At 41.5% G+C, this 23080-nt stretch overlaps 1 protein-coding gene across 1 annotated transcript in view; it reads right to left on the minus strand.

Annotated features, from left to right (window-relative positions):
• Positions 1 to 884: 884 nt before the first annotated feature.
• foxp2 (forkhead box P2) overlaps positions 885 to 23080 on the minus strand; it is a 68786-nt gene continuing 46590 nt past the window's right edge. The window contains 9 exon segments of the mRNA XM_085137435.1: positions 885 to 4703; positions 9385 to 9692; positions 10547 to 10616; positions 10786 to 10907; positions 13273 to 13374; positions 13531 to 13634; positions 14498 to 14708; positions 18882 to 18965; positions 20550 to 20637. Of these exon segments, the coding sequence (XP_084993561.1) occupies positions 4559 to 4703; positions 9385 to 9692; positions 10547 to 10616; positions 10786 to 10907; positions 13273 to 13374; positions 13531 to 13634; positions 14498 to 14708; positions 18882 to 18965; positions 20550 to 20637 (1234 nt within the window). The 3' untranslated portion in view covers positions 885 to 4558.

A 23080-nucleotide genomic window follows, 5' to 3' on the forward strand; every position in this document is an offset into this window, starting at 1 on the left:
TAAATGACCAGCGGATATGATTCAAAGAGTCCCACGATGTCCCTGAGCACCCTTTGGAACGTGTAGAAGGCTCTCGGCATACAGACGAGCTAATGGGCAACCTATTGGTCATGGTAGATTCAGTTTGAATCTCAATGAGGGTGTCAATGTGTGGCTGCTCCATGACCGACAAGGTGTGGTAGGCCTGCTGGAGTTGATTTAGCCACATTGCCTGTCATTGCGTTAGGCCAGTCAACATCCATCAGTCCAGAGGGTAAAAAGCTTTTTTTTTGTCTTTTCAAGTGTCAAGAGGAAGCTGCTGTCTTTGAGATTATGGAAGATGGAAGATGTCTGGTGAAATTTCACATCTTTGTTTTCTGTACATGACACAGAGCCGTGATGCTAATAAGGCAGATATTTTTTTACATGGCAACAGACTTAATAATGCGGTTTGTGCCAAAACCACTTTTGCAGTATGTAGCCCAGAAATGAAGTCTAGTTGGGTGAGTTACTTCTTACAAAAGCCTTTCAAAGGTACACAGCAGTGCTTGGGTGTAGACTGGGACACGCGTACGGTACATGAAAGCAGTGGGCTTGAATCATACAAAGGCTAAACCCATTACAGGTCCAGAGGGGTGGGCAATACAGTGCCTTGTCCCGCTCCTCTAAACAAGACTCTGGGTACTGGAGGCTGGAAAAAAGGCTTGTAACACATACATTAAATTTTAATTGTTTTTCCACCCCCTTCCTTCACATCTCTGAAGTAGCAGCTCCTGAAACCTTAAAAGTGTAATGCCAGCTAGATTTTCATGGCTGTGCCTTTGTAGAATAAAAGATACAACAGTGGAGGGAAAATAATTTACTCTCTGATGCTGGAGGTAGACAGTTGCTTTTCAAATTCCAAGTTTTGGTCCTTTATTTTATTCAGCAGTGAAATGCCATGAATACAGAAAATAATGTCTGTTACAATTCTCAACCATGACCTTCTAATGTCAGAGAACTTTTAACGTATGGACACAGTACACATTAATGAAAAGTATCAAAAAAAGTCGCTGGATCGATCGATCAAAAAGGAAATGAAAACAAAAACAAACCAAAAAAAAAAGTTCTCACCAATTACATAAACATATGTTTGCTACAGTCCCAATTTACTGTATACATAGGGGGATCATATTCTCAATTATTAGAGAAGGATAGCAGTAGAAAGGATACATGACTCAACTGCCAGACATAATGCTTCATAAAGTATGCACAGAGGTACAAGCAATAAATACACACATTAGGTTAAGCCTTACAGCTACGCAAAGCAGATGCAGAAAAAGCAAGTTTGCTATTCTTAGCGAGCAATGAGAGAGAAACAGTAAAAATTCAGGTAAGTCAGAAAAGAAACACTGAGATTTTTTTTTTCCTCTTAGAAAAAAGTCTGGTAAATTTATGGGTCCACCAACATTTTTTTTTTTTTTTTACATAAGTATGCACAGTTATCAAAATACAGACAAAAATCAACCCAGAAAATCCAGACAATCCTAAAATCTAGTGGAGGAGCAGATCGCAGTTCTGGAGGTCTTTCTGGTATTATGTGCAAGCAACTATTTTAGACATTTTTTTTTTTACTTAATTTATACAAAACCCATGCAAATCTACAGGTAATATGCATTCTGTGGCTGACAGGTTTTTATCCCTCCCAAAACAGTATATCTGAGGTAACGCACTCCTATGCATTGTACGTACAGTTAGGCCATCATCCCCATGGTTTTTATTATATTCTTTTTATTAGTTCTCGTTTCCAGTCCACCAAATGATTTTTTTTAGACATGCATTTTAAAAAAAACACAATATTCCCTTACAGATAATCTATACATTATCATTCTACAAATGTTTTGAGGACAACCTATTACAATGCAAATCTTCCATATCTTGACGCAGGGAATGTAAACGTTGGGCTTGAGCCACGTCCTATGAGACAAGCGCAGTAAAGTGTAACGGCTCTTGTGGCATTCTCGTAACTCGTGCAATCCGTCGTAATTGTTCTGAATTGGTTGTTGTGCAGAGGTAGGAGCTTTTAGAAAGCCTTTTTGGGTAAGTGGGAGACCCCTTTTTTTTCTTTTTTGTTTTTGGAAAGACGCAGCGTCCTTTTTATTTGGTGTGATAAGATTATTAAGAATGTCGTCTTCAAGTCGTTTTGCTGACTCCAGCTAAGTATTGAAGGGATAAGCTTTGTTCCAGGGCCCAGTACCCTCTTGACGTGGAACTGGTACGCGTGTGTATGTGTGTGTACTTTACAAGCTGAGCGTTTGTACAGTACCGCACGTGTCTTGTGTGTTAAGCTCTTACAAGCCCTGTTCTTTGGCTTGGCACAACACTTGAAAACATACATATGCACAGTGTGTTTCCATTTTGGTCTAAACAGAGCAGACACGTCGCTCGCTGCTGCAGCAAGACACAAAGCCGCGTCAGGTCTTTGACAGCATACGTTTTCAGCAGCTGGAGATTTAACCAAAACAAGAAAGCTGGCAGACCACAAGCCTAAGGTCTGTGTATGCTAGTCTCTGACACGTGTGTGTGTGTTTGTGTAGTTATACTGTGTGTAGTTTCAGGTTTTCTTTATCCCATACAAGAGGAGGCAGAATTTTGTGTAACTTTGGTTTACTGAAAACATAAATGACCATTAAAGCAACAACGCTTTTCTAGATGACACTGGCTGTGAAATGATGGGACGTAGTTTCCACAGTAACTACCTCTCTTTAAGTCACCCTAAAGCGTGGTATAAAAAGCTGGCTGTCTACCCAGAGCGCCATCAGCGGCGATGCCTTTCGTACGCGTTTGGAAGCTGCACAGACCCACGCGACGAGGATTCGATGAAGTTAAAGCAAATCTCACCTAGAAAAAGGTAGACAATCCTCTTCCGCAATGGCTATTACTATTTGCTTTTCCACGGTAACCAAGCCACATCATTTCATATTCACTTGAAAATGTGACTTATTTGGCTTCACTAGATATTCTTCATGTTTGGTTAGCGATGTTTTCAGTTTCGGTTTTGACGCGGCTCGGAAGAAAGGAAAAAAAAGCCACGGAATAAAGACATTATTTTGACAGTCCCACTTAGAACAATACATATTCACCAGGTTAGAAAAAATAAAAATAAATAAAGAAAAAACAACTATGTGTAATGCATAAGAAAAAGTAAAAAAAAAAATAGAATAAAATAAAAATTCACAACAACACAATGTTTCTGCACTTCCATTGAATACACAAATGTTTTGGTCATGATCCACTTTTACAGTTAGCTGCTCTCTACCAGTTACAGCACAAAATGCCTGCAGTTCAAACATCACATCACCTCCTACCTATGGTATGTCTGGCAGAAAATCTCCAAAGTGGACTTTTTTTTGTTTGTTTTGTCTTTTTTTTTTTCGTATGAGTTAGCAAATTTCACATCAAAACCAGCCTTTATTTTCCCTCCATCTTCCTCATGATCATCTTTGTATAGGGCTAAATGAAACAATCCCAGAGGTTATTCCAAGGTAGTTTGCGGAACAAAAGCTTCTCTTTGTACTAGTTTAAAGTGGCAGAAGGCGGACCAAGAGGAGTTTGGTGGCTTCTGTCTATAAGCTATTGGCCATTGCTAGTGTTGGCTTTGGTTTCTAGCTGTTGCCTGTGACTGTTTGAAGGTAGACAAAGCTTTCGAACGAGGAGGTAAAAGGAGAACAGCGAGAAGAAAATTATGCAGAAATGCATTTGTTTTGGAAATGGCGCTTTTTAACAAACTTATTTCTTCCCCAACTTAATTTATTTATTTTTTTGTTTATTCACAAACAGATAACAGACTGGAAGCCAACTTTTTTCTTATTTTTTTTTCTCCTTTGTTTTTTTTTTTTGTGTTTTTGGTGTTTTTTTTAATGGACAGCTGCAACAACAGTCTTGGTACCGCAGTTCCGTTACTGGTGTGATTTGGGAATGGCATTTACAGTTGGTGGTATCTAAAAAGAAATCGTATTTGGGAAATTAACAATGGTTTTAAAAGAAAGCTGAAAATAATATACTGGGTTTCATAATAGTAGCAACATACAGGCAGTGACACAAATTTCTGAGACTACTCCTGTGCAAATGATAACAGAGCAACAACTTGAATTGAACCAGCAATTGTCTCTAGACATTAACAACTACTGTGGGTTGGATTATTCACAAACATAAAATGTCTTCCTTTTTGGCAGTATATGAGGCCGCTAGCTTTCAACGGAACATGGTGTTCCCCATCCATGAGTCTATCATCCTTACACGGTATGTGGCCACGCCATCCCTAATGAAACAGGTCTCAAAGAGTTCAATTTTTTTTCCCAATCAGACATCTCATGCCTGCTTGTGTTTGGGGGATCCCAAAGGGCTGCAACAAAGAGTTCCTTTGGCCCAGTCTCTATCCGGATACATGCTCAATAAATAGTCCCAGTGGTGAGAGAGACAAAGAGAGTCAGCTGTGGTTGCTTGGACTGTGGAGTGGTTTCTAGTCTTGCGGGAGGTCTGTGTGAGAGAAACAGTGCGGTTCGGTGAAGGGATATGTTGACCAAAAACTGTATCCTAGTCACTCCAGGTCTTCCGATAAGTTCCCTTCCTCCAGCTCCCGGTCCTCCTCCAGCTCTGGACTGTGATTGGCTGTCGTCACAAGTGACATCGGACAGTCGTCGTCGTCCATATTAAGTGGCTCCTCCTTTATGTGAATGGGTGGCCTATGACACAAGCACATAGGCAATAAATGATAAATGTTAGATTTATTCTTTAATTCAATGACAAATCCCTGCAGCACGATCACATTTAAAGGGACAGTTCATCAGAAAATGACAACTTTTCTCAGGCATGCAGTGCTATTTATCCATCAGGATGGTTGCGTTTGCATCTGTTGAATGTAATGAAACCAAATCACATGTTTTAGGGAAAAAGCAGATAGAGGCTTGTGGGCCATTTAGTTTCTCTACTTTTCAACGAATGCGGACACCTCTGCATCAGAATCTCCACAACTGGCCAACTGATACCAAAACAATGGATAAATAGCAATACAGGCCAGAGGAAAAATACACATGATTTTATGGTAAACTGTACAGTTTGTACTGTACTGTACAAACTGTACACTGTATAACATTTAAAGTAAGGGAAACCTCATTTACAAGTAAATTATGAAGGGAACATAGTCAGGAGACTTATTACCACCATAACGCAATGTGCAAAAGAGGTGTGGAGGAGTAATTCCCGTTACTGCATGGGCTGTTTTCAGCTAACAGACAAATATTCAGTGGCATCAAAAAAACAGGCGTTACATGCATTATCTAGAAAGTAACATGTTGTTTGCGAGACACTAATTCGACACGATGCCTCACGTCTACTGTAAGTAAGCGCATGAAAATTGCATGAAAAACATGGCCTCTGTAAGGCCGATAAGCTGTGATGTTCCAGACATGTTTGGCATTTAAAAGTTTACTGATGACACCAGGTTGAAATACATGAAAAAGGGAAAAAAAGGGGGGGGAAAAAAAACAGGCCACATAATAAATAATGGAGAATTTCTCATCCCTGAGCCCCCTGGAGCAAAGGCAGAGGAGAGGCTTTTTTATCTAGTTAATAGAAAGCGCAGCCACTCGTTAATATGCAGGGGCTGTGCGTGTCGCTCCTCAAGAGGAAAAACCGGCAGCTAGGTTCTGCCATTAATCAACTTCAGCCCCGGCAGTTCGCTCGGACACCATGATACATGTTTTTAACTCTAAATGGATGAATATCTTTAGCCAGTGTCAATAAGCACTGGGCAGGAAGCAGCAATGGCGCTGCTCACAGGACGGCTTATGTTTCAGAACAACAGAGGAGTGGGCGGGGGAAAAAAAAGAAGTGTCGGGCCACTAACAAGAATAATAATGCTGTCACACACAAACAAGGCATAACACGATCTGGGGCTCTAGTCAGGGAGAGGGGTTTGTGCCATGATGATAAATCTGACAAAAGCTAATTATTTTTGACACATCGGATGCATCAGAAAGTCCCCCTAGACTCTGAAAGAGGAGAGCGGGGAGAGAGAGAGAGGGAGACTTATCAAGTGGTAGTATGTTAGGAAGCCTCTCTCCTGGGTTGCCTTCATCAGTGGAAGCGGGGAGGGCAGGGGGGACTTTGAATTTGAAAAGAATTTTAAAAGGTACAGATGACTTTAATATTCAGAGCCAAATACTGTAAATTAATATTCTGATGTGGTGGGATGAGAAAGGGAGGCTGATCTTAGCAGGATGCGAACAGGAGCGGATGAACCTGTTTCTGTGCCTCGGGTTTACAGAAGGTGGGAGATAAGACAACAACACCTCCACGTCCTCTTACCTGCCGATGTAACAGCTAACAGCATGGAAAGACCGATTTTTTTTTAAATTAAGATATTTATTTATGTTGCCGATGGAGAGTAAAACTGGTGTTGAAAGGTGATAAAATGATGGGCTGATTGCCAGAAAGTTACAAATTTGTTGCTGAAATATTTTATGTTCTACATGAGTGCTTGGACAAAAACACTTCCTGCTTTCTGAGACACTAAAATGTGGCTTTATAAAGGGATGTTTAGGTCACTATGTGAGGCTGTACCCCACCTTTCACTCATTAGTTATAGCTGTTCATAAACGCCATGCTGTAAACATTTAATATGTCCACTGCTGCTGATCAGTACTTTATATTTGTATACTAGCACCAGATACGAATCACGGTTCAGCTGGTGCCCACAGCGAGTGAAGCGATGCATCCCTAGTTTTGTCGAGCGCAATAAAAAGTGTTTCATAAAGAAGATTTTCAGCATTTTTTAAACACCGTTTCCCGAAAACGACAACGAGTCTGTACTTGAATGCATCACGTGGATCACCTGGCAGACTGGAATGTGTTCTCATGCACCTCATTAGATGTTTGTGTGGCTCCGACGATAACGTTCACAGGCTTTGTGACACTTTATTAAAATATGTGGATGAGCCATTTAGTACTTAATAGCTAGCTGCCATTATTGAGTCACTCAGCAGGACTTTTGCGATGTAATAAATACGCAGCGCTTCGAGTGTGTGTATGTGTGTGTGGGTTCTAGAGATGCCTGGCTCTCACATCAATTGGAGATTAGCACCTGCAATCACGCAGAGGTATGTCGGGACAAATGCGATCATTAGTGCATGGATCTAATGGTAGGCTGCGATGGGGGAGATAGAGTATGAGAGGAGTGCAGGCAGCCTGGGGAAGTGGGGAGGGTTGGTAGTGAAGAAGGGGGCAATAAAAGTTTGCAAAATTTCAGACACCAAAGAGAGTTGGGCCTCAGTGCGATGACACGTTTATTGGCTCTCATCTCAGAATCAGTTGAGTGAACAATAACTACATCACTCAGGGTTTGTTGCGAGGAGGTTTGCAGATGTTTGGACTGGTGTTAAGGACACTACTACTTTTTAGCCTGTGGCTACACTGAACAAAGCCAAAGGTTTCAGTGGAAATATAAACAATACACTTGGTTTCACCTAAAGCGTAACCAGTCATTCATTTAGACATTTAAATTGAAAAAAGATGTGTTTACAGTCTTTAATCCTGTTATCAAGATTGGTGCAATTAAATATCTAACTCACTCAACGTGGACAGGGATTACATGGCTCCAACCTAAAACATGTTTTACGAAATGAAATAATCAATACAATAAAGTTTTTAGACAGCGTGGCACTTCTGCATAAGTATTCAGAGCCAAAACTACATGACGTGCACACGCTCACACCAGTATGCACACAAACCCGGGACGGCCCGGGGCAGCCTGCTTTGCGGTTAAGTAGATATCATTAACCTTCAGACATTTAGGAGAAGAAGAGGTTTGAATGGACTTGCTTGTGCTGAGGACTCCTCTCCAGAGAAAGGCCTTCAAGGTGATGTACTATTTAGTTTAGTGCTACAAGCCACTCTATTATTTAAACACATCTTTGAAAAGCCATTCATGAAAAACACATTTCTTCCATTTTGAGGTTGTTGTGGCTTTGTAAAGGCGGGCGGGGACCGAGGGAGGGATAGAAGGAGGGAGGAAGAGAAGGATGGATGGATGCGTCTAATCTTCTAATCTAGCTACCCTTGCAAGTGTCAAGGCTAGTGCGGCCAGAGAAAAGAGAATGCAAGAAAAAGGAAGTGCTGTCCTGTTACTAAAAATTAAATGAGCCGAGGGAGTGGTAACACTGGATTCTGTCTGCAGCTGGGCAGATTTGCTCCACTTATTACCCCCTTTCAGAGAGGGGTAAACATGTCCAAACAGATTAATGTATAGATGTCTGGTACTAAAGACTAACCAAACACTCCTCTGTTCTCTCTGATACACTTAGTCACATGAAGCAGAAGTGCATCTTTTATCCATTAAAGAAGCGACTAGCTGATAAGTTTCCAACATGGCCTTTGAAGGAGAGTGGACGAGAATCATTTCTTTGTGTTTGTTTCCGTGCGTGCTTCATTTTTCCACAGCGAGTGCTTACGCAGATAGTTCTTTGTGACATCAGCAGCCCAGACATTCCTAAAAGTCACATGAAATCAATTTTTAAAATCACTCTCACTCTCTCTCACACTCGCTTTCTCTTAGCCACGTTAGATGAGGGATGAGGAAGGGAGAGATTTTTAAAGTAATTAATGCTACACTTGCTAAATATTAATAGGCACAGTCTTGCATAAAATACAGCAGCTAAACCCCTATAATGCAGACGCTGGTGTAATTAAAGACAAATGTGTAATAGAGCCTATTTATAGACTAACTGTTGGCCAAGCGTCCGCCTCACCTCAGGTATAAGCACAAAGACAATCAAATTACAGCAGAAGATAAAGGATGAGAAAAAGTCTGCTTATGATATCGTACGTACTGGAAATTGAACCCTGCCCTTGGGTCAGAGAAAACTGAAATAAATACTGATACAGAGGGTTAAATGTCAGGCAATTAAACTAACAAAGGAATTCAACGTAGGTGTAGAAAGGGGAGGGGTCAATGTGTGCTTGCATACTTAGATAAGCACTCTTAAAAATGTGTGAGGTGCAAATTAGTGCATACCCACCACATTTAACATTATGAAGCATGAAATAGGAACTCTGATCCATCGTGTGCATGCTGCAACATCATAGGTATGCTGTAATGGTTGTCATTTAAATCCACACGGCAGCTGTTATGGGCTGAGTAAAGGGCAGTATAAGCACCGGCAGCTTTTAATGAGATCGACTGGGGGTGAATTGTAGTTTGTGTTTCAAAAAGCTTTTAGGTTTTCTAAAAAGAATCTTTGACAATGTCTTAAGATCAGTGTTTAATCTGAGAAAAGTGCAGATGATGTGCACACATTTGAGTTCTTAGAGGTCTTAGAGGAGTTAAATTACTTGCAGGCATATTTTCTTCTATGTGCAGGAGCTTACATGTGTACTGGAGGGGAGTATCTGGGGCTGCTGTGTCCGTTGGTGTCCAGGTGGTCGATTGAACCGTTGAGGTCCTCGTGGGCTGACTGCAGCAGCATGGGGGGGCTGCCGCTCAGCGTAACTGGGGGACTAACACCCAGCAACCCCGGTGGGCTCCCTCCCAACTGGCCAGGCGGACTTCCTGCGGTCAGTCCGGACGGGTCTCCGCCGAGGAGGCCGTGGCAGGTGCCTCCCAACGGGCCTGTGGCACCACTGCCCATGAGCCCTGGGGTTCCCAGCAAAGGCAAGGAGGTCTCTGCTAGGGCAGCCTGTGGGAGGAAGAGACAAGTAGGGAATATTAGGAATTAGAACTTGAATAGACAGAGAAAGGTCCAGGAACACTGAATAACTGGGTGCATAAGAGGGAGTAATCATTTACTGTCACACAGTTGTTTTGGTGGTTTAGAGGCAGTATGAAGAGTGAATATTAGGATTTAACACAGTAATTATTTAAAGAGCGTGGCTCAGTGTTGTTCAGCTGGAAACTATTTTTCCCCATGTGACACTTTCCTGACAACTACTTCCCCTCACCTGCCATTCCTGTGCCCTTGTGTGGTGTGGCTATTAAAAAAAAAAAGAAAAAGTCCCCCCAAAACTTTACCTCCAAATAATAAAAACTCTTGACACTTTCGCCTGCTGAGCATTAAAGTTATATACGGTGATTAAATTTTTAAAGTTTTTGCCATGAGCACCTCGCCAGCGTACACTATGAAGGCAAATCATTTATGACAGGTTAGATAAATATTAATGCACATGCCCTTGCATTTGCACATGCTGCTATCAATCTAGGGTGGCTGCCACTGCTGAAAGAAGGGAAAAAGAAGGGAATCAAGGAGCGAGAGTTGCTCCTTGATTCAACCACAGGGTGGCCTTCTCTGTCTGATGGCAGACCGGAAGAGAGAAAAGTGAGTGGAGAGGTGCAGAAATTCACAAGCAAGGAACAAGCTGGTAATTCAAATTAGAAAAAGAAAAAAAAAAAAAACTTGCTCCCTCTTATGCAAAGTGGAAGTATGAATATGGAGTTCTATTGTGCACATTAACTGCAATCATTCAGTCACTCAGGCAGTGGTCCTGTCTGTCAATCACGTAACAACGGCAGCCAGCTCGAGGTTTTGGTCCGTACCTGTAAGCTGGCATTTAGTGCAGTTCCATAGCCGAGACTGGAGGGCAGATTCTTGACAAGTGATGGGCTTCTGCATACAAAAAAGTAAGCAAAACAAACAACAACAAATGAGTCAATCATATCATAACATAATGTGTAATGTAATGCTAATAAGATAGTGCAGAGTGTATTTAACAACGTTTTCACTGATCCTTTTAATCTTTTACTGATCTGGATCTGTGAGTCAGCAGAGCACCTACCCCGTGATCTTCTGCGACCTGCGTTTCTGGTACTCCACCTCATCTACTGTCCACACTGCCCCCTTCACATTCTCCACGCGCACAAAGCACTTGTGCAGACTGAGGTTGTGGCGGACAGCATTCTGGAGGCAGAGAGAAATGACGCACAGGTCAGAGGGATGAGGTAAAAAAAAAAAAAAGCGAGTCATGTTCATTCATTATCCATCAAGAAAAAAAATGAAGACGAGGAAGGCTTCAAAATTGATTTTTTTTTTCCTGCATTTTGAAGAAATTCTTAACATTCACGCACCATTGATTTAATTAGTAAAAAATTGAGTGAGAGCGAATGCTCTTACAAGTCCTGCACACAGTACATATCAATCAGAGTAAGTAGGCTAAAAGGAGGTAATCAGCATAGCGAATGGCTTATGGTGGTGACAGAAGTGGTAATGCCGGCCTTGATAATGTGATGTCAGTAACCCTTCCTGCTCCAGAAAAGCATTGCTCTTAATGGACACATCGCTTAAAAGATGACAGTATTGGAAGGGGGAGAAAAAAAAAGTCGTCAGGAGGCCCCTGTGTTTGTGTGCGTTTGAGACAGCGTGTTCCTGCAGAAGTCAGGGCATTAAGCTGAACTGACTTCTATATGTCTAAATACTCTGGTAAAATGACACGACCACCTTTTCGATATTATTATCAAAGCTGCTGTTAAATTAAAAGAAAACAATAAGGCGTTTTCATTAATTACTAAATAAGAAATAGCTAGAGAAAGAAGCACTCTTCTATTAATATGACAATACGTCCATAATTAAAACATGCATCAGACTCTACAAATAATAACCTTGGCTTTAATATCCCTGCCTCTCATATTTATCATCTCCCTTAGCTTGGTGTGTACTGCTCAAGAAAAAGGGATTCGGAAAAAAAAGAAAGAAAAAAACCTCATAAGCAGATCTCGCATCTGACCTGAAAATCCCAGGATTTGATTGATCTTAATGCCCATGGCTCTGAATATGATAATTTTAATATTAATGAGCAAATGAGCAGTTTTATTATGCATGCTATATAGTTAGAACTAATAAGCTTCTGGGTGAGAGAAAAGAGAGAGAAAGGAAAAGTGGGGTGTGGGGTGCAGATCCCTCTTTTGAGCTTATGAGACCAAGCTGAGATATTAAACTACCTTTCATTTCTCTCCTTTCTTCTTCCCCCCTTTTTTTTAAAAACAAATTCTCTTCATTAATCAAATGACAGGCCGATCGCTGATCGTCCCCCTAATGCTTACAAAGGGAAACGCACGGCTGTAGATGTAAATAGATCGCACTGGCTTGTGTGCAGGGTGGGGCAGATTAGGATATTTTTCTAAAGAAGGAGCAGGAAAGATTTGAAACTGTTCAGATGTTGGTGGCAGCGGTGTTGTTTGTTGCCAGTGAGAACATATCGTAACATCACTACGCAGCAAAACACGGAGCGCGCTGTACAAACTGGAAAAGGGCACCCATCTTACTACGTGTCCTCTTGTATTGGTGATCACACGCCCATGTGCTCATTTGCATCCCAAATCCAAATTAATTCACTTTGCTAAATCTAGTGCTGCGACGCGCCTCGCATGCTGATGAGCGGCTCGTTGAGTTTTCCCTCCAGTCCTCTGTGCAGCCACAAAGGCTAAAGGGAGCTAACAAATGACATACAGGGGCCGAGGATAAATAACGAAAAAAGAAAGCAATGAAGACAGTGGTGCTTAAATTGGGCTTTCTTTATCAGCAGACAGGCACACTTCTGCTTAAAACATGTGCTGCAGGAAAAATATTTTTCACCATCTTTGTGTTGGGGAGACAGGACAATAAAGTTGTAGGGACAGATATACAAATGGGCCCTTTTGTGTGGGTAAATAAAGAGTGCTCCCTCCATGACAGGCCAGTTCTCACTTTGCCCCCTTGCTTTAGTTCCACACTCTTAACCCCTCTCACAGGCACAATGTATGTGCTCACGTGTACATTGAGTTCCTGTGTGCATGCATATTTGGCCTCCGCACAGTGGAGAACTGGTTAACAGGCAAACAGCCATCTTTCTTCCTAATTAACCAATGATATGCGAGAGAAGGTGGTTTTCGGGACTAGGAGGAGGGGTGTATCTCTTAACAAAAGGTGCTGATGATGGAGTGGCTGCTGTATAATTAGTGCGTCAGAGCCCTCTCCTCTCCACGCCAAGCCTCCGCTATTAATTGCACCGAATTAGAAAACGATATCTGAGGGGAGAATAATTCTTTCGCCTGTCATTTCTAAACAGAAAAGGCAGAACGGTGGAAAAAATAAATAAGAGGAAGAAAAGGGCTCCATTCAAGACAGAGGTTGGAAGGAAAGGGGAGAGGAGTGCTAATCGCTCTGTGCTGAGTAAATATATGCTTTCTTAAGGTTTTGTGTTTGACTTGAGCGGCAGGAAGGAGCAGGCTTTGCTGTGATGGGAGTGAAAGTGCACGGGAGGGTGAAGAGGGGTGCTCGTGAAGGTTACCTTCCAAGTTGCAGCATTGCGTCTGAAGTAAGCGAACGTGCGCGTGAACCAGCTGTAGATTTCATTAAGTGTTAACTGCATGTCAGCAGAGTCCATGATAGCCTGAAATGAGATGACATCAAATAACGGTTGACTAACGAGTCCAGGTAACTGACACGCATACAACAACAGACAGAGAGGAAAGAGGCAGAGCTGCCACGATTCATGGAGCAATTAATTTTAATCTAATCAGGCAAAGTTAATTTATTTCCCACTCACCTGTCTTATGAGGGTTGCATAAGTAAATGGCGGTCTGACATCTGCGTTCTTATAAAACTCGTAGTTTGGGGCAATCTCTGGAAAAATAAATACTGTGTCACCACCTGAAATAATTGGCACATTTTATTCCTTTAGGTATTGCATTTACTCAAGGTTACATCAAATTAAAATGGGGTGGGGGTAAGGATTGGGGTGGAGATGGGGATGGAGGGGGGTTGACAGAGAAAGGGGGCACATCAAATCAACATTTTCCATGTCTAACAAAATGCATTTTTAATTAATCTCTCTCGTGAGAGATCTTAAACACTAATACATCCCATAAAATGAAATCCGTGTAGTTAGTTAGGCTCAAGTTGAATAATTTATGTTGCTCCACACTAAACACAGAGAGTAAATATAAACATCAAAAGACGTCCCGTTTAAAATGCAAAGCTTAACACATTGAATGTCTTAATGTAATAAATATTGTATTTTTTTTTCCCACCATTATTTGAACTTAATTAACATTCATGTAATATTTATGCACAGAGGAAGTTCTTGTCTATTTACATATAGAGTGATTAAACACACGCTTGCTTTTATAAACCCACCACCAGACAGCTCACACTGGTAAGACCAACAAGCCTCTGCGGTTTGTGGGTATGCGTTTATGTCAGTTGTGTGTGTGTGTGTGTTCACTTTCATGTCTGTGTGTGTGTGCTAAACTGCTAGAATACGATTAGTTGAAATTACTATTAATAGTCCAGGGCTCTGGGTATTGAACATAATTTTTTCATTAGATAAAAACAGAAACGTACCCTAAACTAGATAAGTGGCATTCTGGTTTATGTCAAATAACTAATATAAAAAATATATAAAAATGAGAATAAGCCACTTCATGTTAAATTCAACCAGGAATTGAATTTTACAGTAACTGGAAGTATTTTTGATGTCTGTGTTAGGTGCTGCGCTGAGTAGTTGGTCCTACCTGACGACAAAGGCATGGAATATTTGTCCGAGTGGCGTCTGCGCATGGCTCCCATGCTGGGGACGTTTGCTCCTCCCAGCACCGATGGCACGTGGGGCATTGCAGCCATGGGTGTGATAGGTGCTGTGGGCGTGGTCGGTGTCTGAGGTAAGTTGGGGGGTGACGCCGAGGGCAGGTTCTTGGACATGGTGACGCTGGACACCAAGTTGAGCTGCGATGGAGGAAGACAGAATGCGATTGGTGGAGAGCATGAAAGAGACAGAAACAACTTGGGGGAGGGGGGTAAGAGTGGGAAGGAGGAGGAGGAAGGCATTATTTTGTGGTTTCTCTGACAGAGCAGAGTGTCTGCTCTCCTCCTCTCTAACACAGCTGTGTTTCCACTAACAAGGCTCGTGGAGAGGAGCCAGCCCATCTCCACTAATTACAACCACCAAATTGTATCATAAGAATTCTAATTAGAGCACGCTGTTCGAGATTATCCAACGATCAGCCTCCGTGTTATCCTGGCCCCATCTCTCTTTATCTCTCTATTTATCACACCCTCCCTCTCTTATTTCCTTCCTCCCTTTCCATTTACCCCACTGCAGCCACCCATAATTCTTATGCACTGAGGAAATGAGCATATCAAAACTCTTTTTCTACACTGTTGGAGTGCTTTCGCGAACATGGGCTGTCTGACCCTAGTCTCTAACCACAACTTTTCTTACAACAGATTTGAGCTGTGTCACAAAAGGGGAAGGCTAAATTATTTATTTCCTGGATAGTTTTAGTTGACGGGGTGATCGGAAAGTAGGAAGAAGTAGGGTTGCAAACTCTACTATCTGATCGACAGGCCCAATATGTTTTAAAAATACATTTTGGTCAAACTGTATCCAGTGATTTTGTAATTGTATTCTACCAACTACTTCTCGCTTTTTGTGTTTAATGGGACTGTTTCATACTCAACTCTGATTTGTCAATACTAGACTAACCAAACTAATGTAACCAAAAAGGTTCTAGTGCAAAACAAATCTCTCCTGTCACTTTCAGATTGTATATATTTAAATGAAGACACTATTAGCAAATCAAAGCAACTCCGTGGACAAAGTATGCTATGCACAGGGTCAAACTGCAACTAATTATGTTGCTTTTAACTAAAACTGTCTGCATTTGTAAATCTCAACACTGGGTGGTGCATATGTCATTAAACAACTGCTACAGTAACTAATTACATTATGTTTAGTTTGAACTGATCTGCAGTTTGTTAGTGAGAAGAATTCAGGTCAGGCGTCTGAAACAAAAACAGTAACAGTGCTGTAACAAAGTAGTCGCTACACAATAAAACTTTCTTCATGGCCAGGCTTGAGATACTATCAGTGTGCCTTGAGTGTGACAGAGGTATATGACTCAGTGTGTGCCAGTGTAGATTCCTAATGAAGAATCATAAAGCAAGTATTTTTCCCCCTACAAAAAAGCCTAGCCTGAGTTTTAGTCTAATCTAAACTGCTCTGTTAGGAGGACAGTCAATCACAGAAATTCAACCCAACAACACAACTGAAAGCTAGTATTCCTCCAGGAAAGATTACAAATGTAACAGATTCTTTGTCCTTAATTCAGTGTGACTTTCAGTGCATGAGGAAGTATAGGAAGTGGGAGTTGGAGTTCTTTCTTTGCGTGAGCATACAAAAGACACTTAAATGAATTTACACGGACAGTGACAGCCACTCCACACACATGTGCACTTGGCGTCGATCTCTCCTTCCCTCCTTTGACATTAGAGGCGAGGAGAGCGCTGCTTACCTCTGGCTCTGCTGCCAGCTCTGCTCGCTAATCGTCCAGCTTTTCCACCACTTTTGCATTTCCTTCCCAAATCTCATGTGAGAGGCTCTAACCGACTGGAAAATTCCTAACTGACCTTTTAGTCTCTGCTCTAATTTAGTCGGAATGGTAATGACATCGTTACATATTCAAACCAAATTGCCTTAATTGTGAATCTACAAGTGGAATGCATCCATTGCGAGAGTTTGAATTAAAAGTGACTTGAAAGATGGAAGGGAATGAGGGCGCCGAAGGCACTGAGAGATGGAGGAGCGAGGCTGAGGAGAAGGTACCGGCAGGTCATTTGTGGCATGTGTTGATAAATACGATAAAATGTCAAGTTTGAGACACTCCGGTGGATGTAGTGGTTTTCACATGATAATTATGTGCCCACTTAGCTATAATGAGCTGCTGTAGTGATGGGCTGGGACAAGGGATGAGTACGGGGAATGAGAAAGAAACTTTAGAGGTTATGGAAACAATGTACATATTAACCTGTTTTAATAGATCGGATCAAGTGTGTACAGCTACTACAAATATTATCCAGGTACCAGGTAATGTTTTAAACATCACTTTACCTGAACACAAACCATTAATTACACTCCAAGTGCTCCCTGTTGTGTCTTTCACTGTTAAGCACTGTTTTACTATTTTTTTGACAGACTCACACTGCACAAACACACAACTGACGCCTTCAATAAAAATAGCAATTCATTTCCTTGCACGCTATGCCGTCATCTAAGTATGCAATGTGCAAATTTGTGTGTGATTTGAAATGTTTCATGTTGTTTTCTCCGTGCATTCTGTTACATACGTGCTAACTAGACCCTGAATTAGACCTGAACTTGATGTATTTTTTTAAAAACAGGGTATCTGATAAACACTCACGTTCTGTATGGCAGAAAAAGTGCACTAAATATGCAAACTAGATTCTAAATAAATGCCCTTGTATATGAATATTGGGATGTATTGTATATTTATAATGTTAAAACATAAACATTGCAGACTCCTTGCCTTCGAGCCGTAGTGGCGTAGAGTTCCATTTTTACAAAGTGGAAGTGATTACAGCCAAACAGAAGAAGTGAGCACTTTGTTACCTCTCGCTCATTTGAATACACCAAGGTTGGGAGAAAGAGAAATGCTAACTTTGACTCGCATCCATCTACGGCATGGCCAAAAGGTAGCATTTTAATGAAGTAGAATAGGGTCATATTGGAGATAGTGAACCAGTGTCTTGTATTCATCTGGCATTAGTTAGCCACGGGCTTCACTAATGAAAAAAATAGGACTCACTCTCAGCCCTGATAGGCCAGCGTGGACAGCTCATTTTATCAAACTGTGGGGTCGATTTCTGTCTTGCATCTGCAGTTTCTACTGGGTACAAACTTGAGCTGCCATTGGAAACCGGCCAATCACGCTCTCTTTTGCCCCATCTATTAGCTTTTGCATCAGAAACACGCCTGTTGCATGTTATTCCCTGCAACATATCTCCATATTACCTCCCCTTAAAAAAACACGGGGAATCCTCAAAATTGAGAACTTAACTGTTCGTTTAGGAATTCTGTCTGAATTGCCCCCACCATCAAATGCAATTAGCTGCTCTTTCATGTGTGCTTTATGTAATGCAATACTTCATTAGCATCATTCATTCATATTCAGGCATGGATTATAGGCTGCAAATTCTTTATTGGACGAGATGGAACCAAGCTTGCTGGAGTTTTGAAGATTAAAAAAAAAAACTACAGAGGGAGAGGAAGAGAGACAGAGAGAGATTGAATAATAAAAAGGGAGTTTGATTCCTGATGGAATTATGGATAATTATGCTATCTTGTGATTATCTACATTCTATGATGAGAGGTGATGAGGAAAATTATTCTATTGAAAATAGGCACTTACTAAGCAGCAGAAACACGCTAACAATGTTTTGCTCTCAAATATTTCGAAACGTCTGAAATTGGAAGGAAATAATGTTTGCAAAATGTATCATCTTAATATCAAATTCAAACACTGGTTAGGAGAGATGCATTTATTTTCATTCAATCTAAAAGTAAAAGGCGAGAGAAAGTAAATCCAGAATGGCATCATTTGCCTCCTTCGGTGACCCGTTTACAATTTGGGATTTTCTTTTTTTTTTCTGTAACCAATTTCAGCTTCGCTATGGTATTTATGTCAACACCACATCATCTTCAGCACTCAGCTGTAATTTTCAGGTGTTTGTTGTTAAAATGACACGTCTTCTCCTCTCCCATTTCACTTTTGAGTGCCGCTGCAAGCCACTGAGCCAAACAGTCATCAGCAGCCAACAGGTTGTTTTGGCTATTATATCTATCACAAAGAAATGACCCCGCGTTTTAGCCAAGGACTCCACCGCTCCGCCATCTAATACACTTCCAAACTCCATTGTCCTCTCGCGGCGCACAATAACCGATAAGAAGCAGATGTAACTCTGTATTACAAATCCCATTCCTCCCCCTCCCCTCCTTTCATCTTCTGTCACTCACTCGCGCAACTGCTGCACGGTTAAACTGTTCATTTTCTGCGTTCATGGCCGAGCCTGTTTACAGTATCTAAAGCAATATGCACTCACTGGTTTGGGAGATGACTTGGGTTCTGAGGGCCGCATGTGCAAGTGGGTCATCATCGCCTGAAGACGCTCACGTTCTTTAGAAAGCTGTTAAAGAGAAGAAGAGAGTACATTAGAGGAGGGAATACACAGACGAATGAAAATAAACAAAGGTGAGACACGAGACTTGTCTGGTAGAGAGAAAAAGAACAGAAAAGAAAAAGAGGAGATGAATAAAAAGAAAGCACGAAAGGTAAAAGAAGTAGAAAACGAGGGGCTGGGGGAGAAGGTGCAGACAGGTCAGGCAAAACAAATAGCATTTCATCTTTTTGTCAATAGCAGAATTTAGGTCAGAGAGGCTCTGACAGTAACAAGCTGGCGAGGCCATAAATTAGGTGGTCCTGAGTGTCTGCTCAAAGTCCTGTGGACACTGTTAGGGGGATGGAGCGCAGCCAGCAGCTGCTGAGAGGTGAAGAGGTCTTCCAAACAGGGTGCCAGGCGGCCCCGCCTCCCCGGTCCAGTTAGTTGCTCCAGCCATTGCCTATCATCAATCTAATTCACAAGGAGTGACAGGGACTGGACCATGCGAAAGCCTGAACCCTCTCACGCCCTTAATACATACACACACGGATCAAACGCGGAGAGAAACAGACAAGCAAGTAGGTGTGCACGCATACACAGACGCTGGGCCTCATTACTAGTGACGGCTCTCAAGAAAAAAAAAAAAGAGAAGGAGTGATGGTGGGAGTCAGGAATGAAAGAGAAGACAAAGAAGACAAGAGACAGGACAGGCAACACAAGTGTATCGCTGTAATTGGTCACACTGTAAAGAGCAAGCTTCAGTAGCTTGGACAGAAAATGAATACATATTTGATAAACAGCTTGGATCTTTTTTTTTTCTATTTTGCACAATTTATTTACTTAAAAAAAACAATTTATCAAACCAGAAAGGATGGAGAGATGCTTGTGTGTTTAAGCAGGCCCAGACTGGCTGAGGGGGTTAGAATTTACACTGTATACCCTCAATTATTTTATTTTTTTTAGTACAAAGGAACTGATTAATAAAACTAACTTTATTCGCTGGGGAGAACTGCTCAAGTCTTAACAAACCACCATAAGGACTGGTTGTACCTAGCAGACTGACTGTTTCAGCTGGCACTGAGTTTGTACCCAGTTTGAAATATTTGTTTCTAAAGGAAAAGCAGCGCTTGTTGGCAGTGCTGAGTAATAATGTCGCTCAATCAGCGCTCTCATTATCTAGCCAGCATGACTTCTTAATAAGGTCACGCTCCACCTACTGAAAATAGTTCCCTCCTTTTGAGCTTTCTTCAGGTGCAAAGTGCAGTTAATTAACACAGCAGACTAGGAGAGATGCGTTTGCTATTAATTGGAAAGAAAAAGAAAGGAAGAGAAAATAAAGCATACGCTTAATTCAATTAAAACAGCCATAATGACTTTGGTTGTAAGGCCCGAGGATTCCTTTGTTTAGTGGCTTTGTTGAATTCAGCAGGTCCTGCTTGTCTGGAAGTATTAAGCAGACCACAATATGGCCTTCCTCTCGCACACGCAACTTTCAGAACATAAAGTTTTGAACGGCTGATTCACGAGTTAAGTTCAGTCTTGTAAAATAAAACAATATGCGAGACTTCTTCCCCCCGTTTTTTATCCTTTATTATCAGAAAGAAAACGTACCTGTATTTCTAGCTGCTGTACGACCTGCATCTGGACTCTACACTGAGCCGTGCTCCGATCGTCGAGGGCGTGCTCACTGTTTAGGTGCCTGGGGTGGAGGAGAAGAGATGACAAGCCAACTTAAAATCCATACAATATTTCAACCCCAAAGAAGGCAGCAAGTGAAATTCATTTTCACCATGATCAAAATTTCAGAGGATGATAATTACAGTATCAACTTCAGCACTGTTTTATTTAGATGATAATATTTCTATACTGGGATAATTATCTATAGGATCCCGTACAGGCCCATTGTTCCACTCTGAAATGAGGTAATTAGAAGTAACATGACGGTGTGTGGTGCCATGTTTAACATGACAATAGGCCTGCGCCAGTTTAGATGGCTAACTTCAGTGCCACCCCGAGCGCCGCTTTCTACAGAGAATAAAAGATGCTGGGCAGCAGAATAGCTTTGTCTCCTTCGTTTACCGAAAACAATACTCACGATTTAACACCAGCAACATTTGACACACAAAAGCGGCTCTTTGCTTGAAGGTGCATTATCTAGCAGCAGACATATTAAATGTATCTGGTGTGTTCGCCTCATTAAAAGAAAAAAAGGCAGCCAGACAGCCATAACAGTCAATGAGGGTTTTTTGCCTTGATTGGATTTCGTCTGTAGGACACAAAAGCTCCACCATTAGGATAGACCTTTATTCTTGGTAAAGCGCACATATGCAGACACACACACACACACACTCAGAGCAACACCAATATGGGGCAAAACGGGGGTTTCTAAAGTGTTGTGATGCTGGGTAATGAGCCTCTATCTAAATGATCATTGGTGGACAAACTCACAAAAGCAAGCTTTGGGAGACATGCTTATGAAATGCCAGAGCTGCCACTTTATCTCCAGTAATTATAGGTTAGCTTGCAGACCCTTCAATGATCATTTACAGCTCTGCCTCCAGTGCATTAGAGGGAGTACAAAATCTCTCTCGCTGGCTTTCACTTTATCTAAGAACACACACGCTTGCTTACATTATCATGAGCTTGCACAAACACTGATTGGCACATATAAAAAAAAAAAAATAGATACACAAATACACAGAAAATAAGCCCCCTCCCCTCACAAACCCCGTATTCCTTTATTTTCTTCCAAAAGCCTCACTTCTTGTTTATCTGCAACGTGCAAAACAAGCCAACTCACTGGGCTGCTTCCTCCCGACCTGCCAATCAAAACCTGAATAGAACATTTGTAATCACAATAGCTCTGTACCTTTCAATTAGCCTGTGCACATTTAAAACCATTTCATTCTGTCCCTGCTTATACTTTTATAACCATTTCAGGTCTAATGCTCAGAAATTTTTCATTATAAATCAAAAATGAGGTAACATTAAAAAAAAAGTGGGGGGGCGCGGAGAGGGACGGATGAGGGATAGCAGCAGAAAGGGAAGGGACGAACTGGTGGATCTCCTCAGCCCTGTGCCTAATTGCTGTTTCAGAATGCGCATGCAAAAAGGGGGCATTTCATTAATCATTTTAATCACGTCCCCTCGCAGGATGAGGGAACTAATGTTGCAAATACCCTTTTCATTTCACTGCCCATAATGCTATCTTATGCACTTGATGTATGGCGTGTGTCATGAATTACAGCTGCTTCAAAGCACAGAGCAGGCTGCTCGCTGTCCCTGAAGATACCGCTTTACAAAAAAAAAGAAAAAGAGAGACAGAGCGAAAGAGAAAGGGGGGAAATCTTTATTAAGCTTGCCTCTCATCAACAAGAAGCTTGTTTATCTAATATTTTGCATGTGTTTGTGCTTGGAGGCCTTGTGGAAGTCCTCCAGACAGTTGCAGCTTGCTGCATATGCTCATCCTACTGCTGGCCAGTTAGCAAGACAATTACAGGAAGATTACTACATGCATTTATGAAATATTCAAATGGCTGTATGTCCTACTGTGCATTAATAATGCCAGCACAAAGACAGAAAGGAAGGGCGGGGGCAGACGCAGATGGGCAGACAGGAAGAAATAATGAAAGAACGCTGTATTTACTGAAATGTAGAAAAATAGATGACTGTGTTTCTGTCCTCTCTGAACTATGAACTTCTCTTGTCTTCTTTCATTAAACAGAAATCTCTTTATTAATCTTATGTCTCATTTTATTTCATTATTCCCGAGTTGTTAACTGACTTTGGCTTCCTCACTTGTAACCAAATTGAAGCATTCTGGTGGAATTGTACATTTTGAGGGCAAATAAGAGAATTGATCTAAAATGTAGCATTCAGATAAAACTACTCACACTTTGAGATAAAGAATACGAGCCTTACTGTCCATGAGCCATTCTAGAGAAACACGGATTTCTGAGGATTACCGTGTGATGAAAGGAATGTAAGAGCAGCGTAGAGAACAGTGTTTGCAGAGTGAAATATGTAGCCAAGGTAGCAAAATCAAAGCAAATAAAGAGATAAAGGGACCTGATGAACGCAGACTGTGGGAGGAGTGATGCACAGCTGTTTTTAACTCTCGCATAAAGACTCGTTTTTATTGG

The sequence above is a fragment of the Neolamprologus multifasciatus genome, chromosome 17 (assembly GCF_963576455.1).
Source record: "Neolamprologus multifasciatus chromosome 17, fNeoMul1.2, whole genome shotgun sequence".
Taxonomy (NCBI): domain Eukaryota; kingdom Metazoa; phylum Chordata; class Actinopteri; order Cichliformes; family Cichlidae; genus Neolamprologus; species Neolamprologus multifasciatus.